The sequence below is a fragment of the Pseudorasbora parva genome, chromosome 12, assembly GCF_024679245.1.
Source record: "Pseudorasbora parva isolate DD20220531a chromosome 12, ASM2467924v1, whole genome shotgun sequence".
NCBI lineage: Eukaryota > Metazoa > Chordata > Actinopteri > Cypriniformes > Gobionidae > Pseudorasbora > Pseudorasbora parva.
This window is the reverse complement of record NC_090183.1, coordinates 4,187,942-4,199,852: the sequence shown is the minus strand read 5'-3', so window position 1 is coordinate 4,199,852 and position 11,911 is coordinate 4,187,942. Positions and strand designations below refer to the sequence as shown.

The window sequence follows — 11,911 nt, the reverse complement described above, 5'->3', positions numbered from 1 at the left end:
GTAGAATTGAGGAAAACAATTGTGAATTAAATCTATTTTGGAATGAGGCTGATATCATAACAAAATGTGGAAAAAGTGAAGAGCTGTGAATATTGTTCAACATTTTTTCTGAAATGTTTTAGTTGAATGTTCATTATTTTTTAAATGTTACTACTTGTTTCAGAACATTTCTAAGGACATTCAAAAGTAACATTCCCATAATGTTTGAAGATCGATAAAATTGAATTTTCGCTTAAAGGGTTACTTCAGCGATTAGCATATGGCTTTGTATCGGTAGAAACCAAGCCTGCAGTCTCCCTCTCATTTACTGAAGCTTTCGCGCCTCGATGGCCCCCCGGTGACCGGTCCCAGTATAGCCGCCCCTCTGTGTTTTCTAATGGACGCGAGGCAAAATAAACAATAAAATTACACTTCAAATATTTATTCCCCAAAGTTAGTTTATGTCACTGAAGGCAGTTATCATCACGATGATTTCATTTCAAGTGTTCGTTTTTAATATAAGTTTAGTTTTAGTTAGTTATTTGATGCTATAAAAACGGGGTGTGTGACGTCATGATTGACAGCTGAGACTGACGGCTTCTCTGAGTGAAGTTGTCGCTGAGGCACTAACTGACTTTTTTCGAAATTTTTGGGAGCAGATTAGAGCTTTAGCTTTAATTTCTACATTTCCATAACTGTTTATTTCACACCAACATAATTAATTGTTCTGCATCTGCGAGAGTGTGGGCGGGCTTTTGATATCGCAGCTGTACTTCCTGCTCTACTTCCTGCTCTCTACTGCGCAACTCCGGTCCCGAAATCGCTACTGCGCAGACTCGGTCCCAAGATGTCCGCGCTGTGCAGGCCGCCTAAAAGCTTCAAATCTGCCAAGCGGAAACGGATGATGTCGAGTCGTCCATATTTTTTAACGGTCTATGGTAGAAACCCTGGAGTATATTCAAATGATTGTGCCCCCCCCCCCCCCCCCCCTTATCCCCCTAAGACAAGAGATTTATGCATTTTAATACTGGAAAAATTCCTCCCATGACGCAAATATCGTCAATTTGCGCCATCGGAAGAATTGTTGTCCCGAGGCTAAAGACTACAGCCTGCAGAGGGAGCCATTTCCGCATTTTTTTTAACTCGCGAATGGGGGATGGAGATCACACTCACAGCTCAGCTGGCAGCTGTAGCCTCAGGCATTCATGTTTAAACCTTGCGGGTGCGGCCAGCAGAGCAAAGTAAGTCTTTCAACTTCTCAAACTATTTCATATGAAAGTTAAGCTTTCAAAGGCATGAACTGAAAACGCAGCAGACTGAACATGTGCTGTGAATCTATGCCGCGAGTGCCGTCGCGTGTACCTCAGCTCATCACGAGCTCATCCATAACTGTCAATGTGACTCCTGCAGCGTTCTGGGGCTGTGAGACTCCCTCAGCGGCTAAATCACATATTGAACACACACGTTCAGTTTTTAATTGTAGTGTCTGTTCTCTAACTGAACTGATTTTATGAAAATGAACACGGTCGCGGTGGGAAAGTGATCAGTGATTCAGTAGCGGTGGCTTTGGGAGTGGCCTCGTAGGGCAGCAAAGCATTCTGGGAATTGTTGTCTTTCATCCCCATGAGACAGAAATACATTTTCTGTCTTTTCTCAGTCTAAAAAGCACCAAATAAAAAAATAATTTCACATTTCTACTACATTAATGACCCAGTTTAAATACAGATTCATCTTCCCAGCACTGAAGTGCCTTTTAACGCTCAAATAAAAAACGGAATGTATTGAACAAACGCTTTCATAACTTAATGGGAACATTAAAAACATTTTAGAACATATTTTTGTTAATTTGGTGCAAGCTCCATTATGTATTAGTAGTGGAGTCATGTTCATGTTTTTTTTATTTATCACAGTTTGATAATCCCTGATCAAAGGGGTCCCATAATGAACTCCAAACAGGATCCACTATATTTCATTTAATATTTTTAATGAAGGAAACGAAGGATCATGTTATAGTTCAGTCTTGTCTTCAGTTGTTTCAGCCTCTTTCTGCTTCTGTTAGAAAGAAGACGATCAGACACTCAGTACAGTGTTAATATTAACACCAGTGGATTTCCATCTTCTGTAATTGAGAACCTCACCTGCAGTTCTCCGTCCAGGAAAGAGTCACAGAAGTTCTGCACACGCTCAGTAGTGATTTCACCCGACGGCATGAGCCATTTCTTGTCCAAGGTGCCATCATAAATGCCGATCCGCGGCAGGTCACGTGACTTCAGGCCAAAGTACTCCAGCACGCGGGCGTTTGATTTCTCTCCTCCGTTGACCAGCACAAACAACATCTGCGTTTCACAAAAAACATTCAGTAATCTGCACTAAAATCACAAAACAGTGATCAGGTCCTCTCGCTCAGGGGTTTCCGATCTTTTAAATGCCACGAACCCCCGAATATGATCATGTGAGGGACACAAATAATATTATAAATATGAAATTAGTTTCAGTTACATATTTTGTTCTACTTGATGTATGCTTGTAATGTATAATTATATGAATTATTTATGTCTTGTTTATTTAGGCCTATTTAATTTTAATATATTTTTTATTTATAGGCCTAGATCATTTTTATTTTATATATTTGAATCTAACTTAATTTATTAAATAGATTAATAATGAACAACATTTTTTTATTTAGATTTAGTTTATTGCTTTACTCATTAATTTTAATCAAACTTTTATTATTATCATCATCATTATTATTATTATTATTATTATTATTATTATTATTATTATTATTATTATTATTTTATTTTTCTGGACTTTTCCATGGACCCCCTCTGTCACTCTTTTGCAACGCCCAGTTTGAAAAACTTGAAAAATTTTAATATAAAATAAGAGGTTCACCTAGTTTAAGCCAAATGTTTACTGCTGTTTTCTACTATATGCCTATTGATTAGCATGTTTCTAGTTTTATGAATTTTGTGTTGGCTATATTAATACTATTATATTAATATAATATTAATATTTGATTTTCTTTTTTTCGTCTCATACACTTTTGCACTATTTCTGAAAGTTCTGGAAGGGGCCTGGAATGATCTGGCATGAATATTAGGATAATATTAGGGTCAAGTGGGCGGAGTGCTTGTGTAATCAGTTCAGAAGCTCTTAATCCCATTGAGAGGGTAAAACAGTGAGACTTCACCCTTTCATCCCTTTAATTAACACTTTCTCCGTCGGTTCAATGCGACGAAATCGACCCCTTTCGCGTCGCGCTCCTTTATTACCTTGCCAGTGTATTTTTGAGCGAGATCTCTGAAGCGCTCCTGCAGCGGGTCGGATTGCGCGCGCCCTCTGTCGGCCAACAGCAGCACGTGCGTCTTCACCTCAGACTGAAACAGACCCACCGCAGACTGACACACACACACACACACACACGAAATCGTAGTGATTCGTCTTCCTGTGAAACACTGCAAAACTACACGTTCACGACTTTTTCTCCAGCGACATGAAACATAACAAAATATCCCAAAAAGCATCTTTAGAGTCGTTTCCTTGAGGCAATTTTTTTACACTAAAAAGGCGGATCAAATAAAGCACCTGAGACACAAACATCACGAACTACTGAACGCAGCACAGAGTAGGCTACATGCATTTACACCACAGCCATTACAATAGCGGAAATAATGTTATGAATTGATACATATGAAATTATTTTAAAAATTTGATACCGGTAGGCCTAAAAAAACACACACAAAAAAAAAACAACTAGACTATAAATTATGAATAGGCATTCTGTCACAACATAATTTTAAGCTGCCCCTGTTTGTATCATTTTTCATTGTGTTTATTCAATCAAAACAGTGCCTTGATTAAATACTTTTGATGAAATTTTACAGATTTCTTTAACTGTATCAAAATATGCTTTTACCTACAGTAGCTATATCTTCATTGCACTAGTTATTACAATAATTTTAATTACATAACAGAATTATATATAATCAGATTAACATTACAAAGCTACTAGAAGGGAGACGAGACAAAAAGTTGAGGTGAGTGTTTGTATGTTCAGTACCGCTTGATTATACTCTGTGACGTAGCGAACGTTATTCATGGTCATAAAGCGTACGAGTCCATCAGCATCAAGTTTCTTGACCTCTGACAGCTTCAGGTGCTCCTGATGAAGATCAGCCTGTAACACACACACACACACACACACACACACACACACACACACACACACACACACACACACACACACACACACACACACACACACACACACACACACACACACACACACACACACACACACAGTAAACCACCATAAACCCTAACTCAAAATTATTTGTTGCTAGTCAACTCAAATTAAAAAAAAAGTTTAATCAAATTAACTTTTATGAGTATTTAGATATTTATCTTTTCTTTTGAGTTCACAAAACTGACACATTTTAAGTAATCTGAATTGTCTCATTGTTTTGAGTTTTATGAACTTGTTTCTTTTAATTTAGACAAACTTAAATTTAATAGCTTTGGATTTCTCTTTTCCCAGCATGCTTTGCCATGACACTCAAAAGGGAGAGTAAAAAAAAGAAAAATATTAAAATTTAAAGCTACACTGTGTAACTTTTTTAGTTTATTCTTAGCTAAAAACACTTAGTTCTTTCAAAAATATATGTGCTAATTAATGTATATTTACTTCTTTCAAGTAATAAAGTATTCGTGTAAGTTTATAATATGCCATTGAAAATACATACGGATGAGGGGTTCGAATGCCGGTCGCCATGTTGCCCCTCCATCTTAAAAGTACATTAGCCATAGAGGGACATACCCTTAAATTCAAGCTTCGAGTTTCGCGTTTTAACACTCGATGGCACCGTGTCGAATGTGAAGAGGGGGGTTGCCATGCTAATCTTGGACTAAATCGGCCACCGTAGGAGTTAAAACGAAATCAGGATTGAGAGGAACAGAAACTATTATTCACTGGATGGTCAAATACCTTTTCAAAGCTAGATGAGGGAAAATATCACACAGTGTAGCTTTAACATGTTATAAAGTGAAATATCTAGCTTCCGCCAAACAGCGTAAAGCATTTTGAGCTGCGACAGGCATTACATTTCTTTGTAAGTTGAATACGGAAGGCGGTCCGTCAGAAGGTATTCTTAATAATGGATATTTTTCTAACACAAACCCATTCACTCGCTTCAGAAGGCCTTTATTAACCCCTGGAGCTGTGTGGATTACTTTAATGGATGGATGCACTTTTTTGGGCTTCAAATTTTGGGCTGCCATTATAAAGCTTGGATTAGCCAGGACATTTTTAATATAACTCTGATTGTATTCGTCTGGAAGAAGAAAGTAATTTACACCTAGGATGGCTTGAGGGTGAGTAAATCATGGGGCAATTTTCTTTTTTGGGTGAACTAACTCTTTAAGAGCAACGTTCTGAGAATGTTCTCTGTTAGCTGTGTTTTTACCTTCCTGAAGATGGAGATGGAGTCGGAGGCAATGCCATATTTGGCCCAAACTTCCTTTTCACTGCACAGGGCAGCAGGAAGTGCCTCCATCTGTTTAGCGGCAGCCAAAAACTCTTTATATCCGTGGGCAGCTTCAGTCTGTTGAAGAGACAGAGAGAATCGCAGACATGAACACTGATCATACATGAGCTCTGCAGCTGAAAACGACTGTAACTTCATTCGGAGAACAGCTCATATTATGCCGGATCTGTGGGCTCTCGTTGAGCTGCACCCGTGTCTGTTTATGGAGCGCTGAAGGTGCCAATCCCACAAGTACAGAGACGCTCCCACAATTCCGGCCCTGTTCCTCCTCCGCACGGAGAGTTGGGCCAGAGGACTCTGCATTCTGGGATTCCACAATGGCAGTCATTTCCTGAGACCAGCGGAGACTCATTGGGGAAATTCACTTCCACGTTCTGTCCAGCCATATTGACTGAACACACACACACGCACACACATTTTTGTGAAATGTGGGGACATTCCATAGGCGTAATGGTTTTTATACCATACAAACCGTATTTTCTATCCCCTTGCACTGCCCCTGCTTCTAAACCTACCCATCACACACACACACACACACACACACACACACACACACACACACACACACACACACACACACACACACACACACACACACACACACACACACACACACACACACACACACACACACACACACACACACACACTCTGCCCCTAAACCTACCCATCACAGGAAACAATCTGCATTTTTACTTTCTAAAAAAATTCATCCTGCATGATTTATAAGCATTTTGAAAAGTGGGGATATTGCCAATGTCCTCATATTTCACACTCTCCTTGTAATACCTATGTCATACCCATGTCATTATACATATTTGTGTCCTCATATTTCACAAAAACATAGCCACACACACACACACATGTTTTTTTTTTTTTTAAATGTGGGGACATTTCATAGGCGTAATGGTTTTTATACCATATAAACCGTATTTTATATCGCCTTACACTGCCCCTGCCCCTAAACCTACCCATCACACACACACAGACACACACAGACACACACACACACACACACAGACACACACACACACACACACACACACACACACACACACACACACACACACACACACACACACACACACACACACACACACACACACACACACACACACACACACACACACACACACACACACACACACACACACACACACACACACACACACACAAACACACACACACACACACACACTGCCCCTAAACCTGCCCATCACAGGAAACATTCTGCATTTTAACTTTCTAAAAACACTCCTCCTGCATGATTTATAAGCATTTTGAAAAGTGGGGACATGGCCATTGTCCTCATATTTCACCCTCTCCTTGTAATGTCATACCCATGTCATTATACACATTTGTGTCCTCATATTTCACAAAAACATGCCCTCACACACACACACACACACACACACACACACACACACACACACACACACACACACACACACACACACACACACACTCTCTCACACTCACCTCAAAGAACCCGATGACAGCCACTTCAGCTGCGTCGATGAAGGCCTCGGCCGCAGGAACATCCTTCAGTCTGAGGAAGGCACTCTCTGCAGATCAACACAACTGAATAATTCAGGTTTTAGAGATTGCACTAGAAAATCATGTATTAATAAATTCATGCCTTATAGTCACATTTAGCAGATTAGAGCTCTGCGGATTAATTTTGCAATGATACAAGCATCCAAGCACCCAGCCAACAAAATGTTCTAAGAACTTTTAGGTTATAAAAACATTATTTCGGAACGTTTAAAACGTTCAGTTTTGAAAACACCTTTTCTTGGTTGTGCAAACTTTAAGCATTCTTCAAGCATTGTGGGAATGTTCTAAAACAAGTAAAAACCTTTTAGAAATGTGAGATGAACTAAAACGCTACATGAACGATTTATGTTTTTTGAGAGCGTTATTACACTTTTAATAAATGTTCTATTAACGTTATTGGAAGAATGTTAGTTCATAACCTTTAACCTTTTGGCATCTAGTGGTCAAAAACATTATCATAGTTTAAGCTTATGAAAAGCATTTCTGCAAGACAACAGATAATATTATTGACAGTTTAATGATGTTTAAAGTCTCCTGACAGCTTACCTTGATCTTCTGCGCTCACACACACAGTCAATAAAGAAAATACAACGAGAAACATCATGACTGCATTAAATATGGACAAACTGAGAAGAAAGAAAGACAGAGGAAGCCCACCCCTTATGCTCTTGTATGTTGGGGTCCGTCCGCTGGTCACATGACTGTCTGTGGGCTGATGCTGATTGGTGGAGCTGTGTGAATCAGACAGGTGTGCAGATCACGGTCCGGTCAGACGCTTTGGATTACGTGTCACTGAAGACACACATGTTGCTTTTCTTCCTGAATGAAACTCATTTGGAAAATAAGCCTCAGTGCTGAAACACAATGTTGTAAAATGCAATCAGTGGTTACAAGTGAGAGATTTACACTGAAACTCAAGGGACAAAGCAGAAAGCTGGACATCAGAAGATCGCTGCATGCTTCACATTTGTCATTTTTTTATAAGGGTCCATAATGATTTTAAGAAATATATATTTTTAATTCTATAGTTTAACATAAAACAAAAGAATGAATCCCAACAAGTGATCCACAACAGATAAAAAACAAAACAACACAAAATAAATAAATAAATAAGCCTGCGTAAAAAAATTAAAAAATAATTAACACAATGAAAAACAATACAAAATAATTAAGCAAACAAACAAATAAACATAAATAAATAACACTGAAAAACAAATAAGTAAACAAACAAACAAACAAACAAACAAACAAACAAACAAATAAATAAATAAATAAATAAATAAATAAATAAATAAATAAATAAATAAATAAATAAATAAATAAATAAATAAATACAATTAAACAGTGCCTATTTGCATCAATTCTAGGTTCGGGATGACCTACGAACGTTTTGCAAAAACATCCCGGGACTAATATGAGCAAAAAACGAAAAAACAAACAAAAAAGACATGTCTCTTAAAATATCCGTGTTATATATACAGCTAAAGAAAATTGAATTTAAAAATATTTTTACTCAGATTATGAAGTGCTTCTTTTGTATGGATTATCATAAAATACACCACAGACATTTGGGTATGTAGTTGAGAGTGTGTTGTCAGGTGTGATGTGATCTGAGGACACACACCTGACATGGAGAGACACTTCCAGGCGAATCCGCAGGTGATGGTGTGTGAGTCGGGGACACATCTGCTGACTCTCTCCAAATCAAACTGATCCCAGACCACCGTCAGGCACCTTCTCCACTGACTCCTTATATTGAAAATGACATCTAAAGTCAGCATGAAACAGAAATTGCACTAGTCTTCTCTATTGTGTCGTATATCTGAGTGAAATGCTTCTGAAACAAGATCAAACGAAGGGCAGGGCTTGAATTTGTCCGTGGGGAACTGATTGGATGGTTGTGTTTTGCTATTGGATCTCATGTGACAGATTTCCCCGCTCTCACGCCAGTAAACAGAAAACATGGACATAAAACTATAGTGGAAATAAAAAGTGCAAATGTGCTCAAAATAATTATTAGATGCTGTGAAGCTCTCATTTAATTTGAAGGTGAGTGTTTTTATTTAAAAAATGTTTAAGATCTTATTTCACAATAACAAACAGATATAAAGTGAATATAAAACAGTATATCATCAGGAATAACACAACAGTGTGCAGCAATCTTTGTTTTAATCCTGCCGTCGGCTGATATTTCTGTTCCCTTCTGTCATTTAACATTCATTAAAGGGTTAATTCACCCAAAAATGAAGTGTGTGTCATTACTGACTTCCCCTTATGTCGTTCCACACCCGTAAGACCTCCGTTCATCTTCAGAACACAGTTTAAGATATTTTAGATTTAGTCCGAGAGCATATGCAAGTGTATGCACACTTTACTGTCCATATCCAGAAAGGGAATAAAAACATCATCACAGTAGTCCATATGAGACATCAGTGGGTTCATTAGAATCTCTTGACGCATCCAAAATACATTTTGGTCCAAAAATAGCAAACACTGCGACTTGTTTGCGACGCGTTTGTTTTCAAACCTTAAATAAAGATTCAAACGGTTATGAATCAGTGTATTGATTCATGATTCGGATCGCCAATGTCACTTGATTTCAGCAGTTTGGCATGCGATCCGAATCATGAATCAATCCGCTGATTCATAACCGTTTTAATCTTTATTTAAGGTTTGAAAACACCACGGAAGAGAAGACAATGCTGAATAAAGTAAAATTTTTTCTATTTCCTGACCAAAATGTATTTTCGACGCTTCAAGAGATTCTAATGAACTAACTGATGTCTCATATGGACTACTCTGATGATGTTTTTATTCCCTTTCTGAACATGGACAGTATAGTGTGCATACACTTAGATACGCTGTTGGACTAAATATAAAATATCCAGGGTATTCTCACAAAAATGCGTATAAATAGTACGTGTGCAATGTCGTGGAATGTATACGCCAAAACTCATTTTGGCGTGTCTATGGCACGCTGTTTTTCGCGTGCATATGATACGCATTTTATGGCGTATTATACATACGAACCCCCCACCCCACCACCCTAAACCTACCCAAGCGTGTGTCATATATACGCCATAAAGTGCGTATCATATGCACGCGAAAAACAGCGTATCATATGCACGCCAAAATGAGTTTTGGCGTATACATTCCACGACATTGCACACTCGTACTATTTATACGCATTTATGTGTGATCGGGTTGAACTGTGTTCTGATGATGAACGGAGGTCTTACGGGTGTGGAACGACATTAGGGTGAGTCATTAATGACATCAATTTCATTTTTGGGTGAACTAACCCTTTAACATGACCAAGATGTCTAATTATTGGCTACTTATTATACTCCCAGCTAACATTCTCAGATCTTTTGTTAACATTCTGCCAATGTTCTCTCAAAGTTATGAACAAACGTTCTTCCAGTAACATTAAAGTTTATCTGGTGTTTTATAATGTTGACAAAATGTTAGCACAAAAATGTTACTTGCTTTTTAAAATGTTACTACTTGTTTCAAAACATTCAAAAGTAACATTCCCATAGTGTTTGAAAAATGACAAAATTGAATATTCCTTTAATATTTGCAAACCAAGAAAAGAACATAAAAAAAGAACATTTTCATAACTTGATAGGAACGTTAGCTGGATTTTCACATACAGCTTCTGCTGTCACCTCAGGCGGCCGGTGGCTGTGTATGTGCTGGTTTGTAATCGGTTAAACTGATGTGTTACAACACTCCCTGATCTAGTTAACAGGTTCACATCAGGAGAGATTAAGAGCAGTCTCTTCTCACCACTGGATCTAAAGAGTCAGGATTTAAATTAGAGCTAATGCTCAGCTCAGAGTTAAAAAGGAACTGTTTTCATACAGATATGCAACAGTTATGCAACATTTAACCTAGAGGTAAGGTCAGAGGTCAGTGCCGTTTCTGAAGAGATGTGAAATCAAAGAGAAAAGCACATGTGCTGAACTGTGTGGCTTTATGCAGTGTAAAAAATAAATCCTTAAAATAAAGAAAAAAGGACTGGCAGCTTGGACATTATTTACGGACATTTCTGTTAACCCTAACATAAACGCAGTGAAGTTCAAAATTCTAATCACAGGTAAAACTAAAATAAATGATTAATATATGAAATTCTGTTAAATTAATACAGTACATTGTGTCCTAATTTTACAGATTTTTTTAGTGTTATGACAGCGATGTCCATTTCTAGATTTGCCTCAAAGATCAGACCTGAAGAGATGCTCATGAAAGTCTAATGTTGCCTTCATGTACATGAACATTGGATATGAGAAGCCTTTCAAACTACATTCATGACTGAAACTCTAAGATCATTCTGATACCCGAGTATTTACATAACCATTCGATGCATAGGCTGTATGTACACTGTAAAAAAAATACCCGTAAAAAAACGGAAATATTCCGGCAGCTGGGGCACCAGAAAAAAACTGTAAAATAACAGAAAATAACCAACACGTAAAAAAACGGAAATTTCCTCTTAAAAAATTGAAATTTGATGTAATACCAAAATACAAGCAATTTCCGTAAATTTAATAGTCAAAATATAAATTACAGCAAATATCTGTAAAACAACAGGCATTTCACTGTATAATGAAAAAACAGGAAAATTCTGTAAAAGAATACAGACTATTACCGTAAAATTAAGTTTTTTTACAGTATACATTAATTTCCTTTTTTCTATTTTTACAGAAAAAAATCTGTAAAATATTAATCAAACTTATGTAAAAATACAGAAATTTCCTCTTAAAAAACGGAAATTTGATGTAATACCAAAATACAAGGAATTCCCGTAAATTTAATAGCCAAAA

General features: G+C 37.5%; 1 protein-coding gene across 1 annotated transcript; it reads right to left on the bottom strand.

The window, feature by feature from the left end:
* Positions 1-1,911: 1,911 nt before the first annotated feature.
* LOC137093415 (endoplasmic reticulum resident protein 27) lies at positions 1,912-7,693 on the bottom strand. The gene is made up of 7 exons (XM_067458232.1): positions 7,629-7,693; positions 7,005-7,090; positions 5,445-5,582; positions 4,043-4,159; positions 3,255-3,380; positions 2,118-2,315; positions 1,912-2,031 (listed from the first exon to the last, which is right to left on the bottom strand). Exons 1-7 carry the CDS (start codon positions 7,684-7,686, stop codon positions 1,987-1,989), a joined length of 768 nt encoding a protein of 255 aa, XP_067314333.1. The 5' UTR covers positions 7,687-7,693; the 3' UTR covers positions 1,912-1,986.
* Between the last annotated feature and the right edge of the window lie 4,218 nt (positions 7,694-11,911).

What these genes read in the sequence shown, in the direction of transcription:
- LOC137093415 (XM_067458232.1), bottom strand. Translation starts at nt 7,686, where the DNA reads ATGATGTTTCTCGTTGTATTTTCTTTATTGACTGTGTGTGTGAGCGCA. An exon ending in TCACAGAGTATAATCAAGCG is followed by an intron (nt 3,381 to 4,042) that starts GTACTGAACATA and finishes TGTGTGTGTCAG; the next exon opens with TCTGCGGTGGGTCTGTTTCA. An exon ending in CTCAAAAATACACTGGCAAG is followed by an intron (nt 2,316 to 3,254) that starts GTAATAAAGGAG and finishes TGTGAAACGCAG; the next exon opens with ATGTTGTTTGTGCTGGTCAA.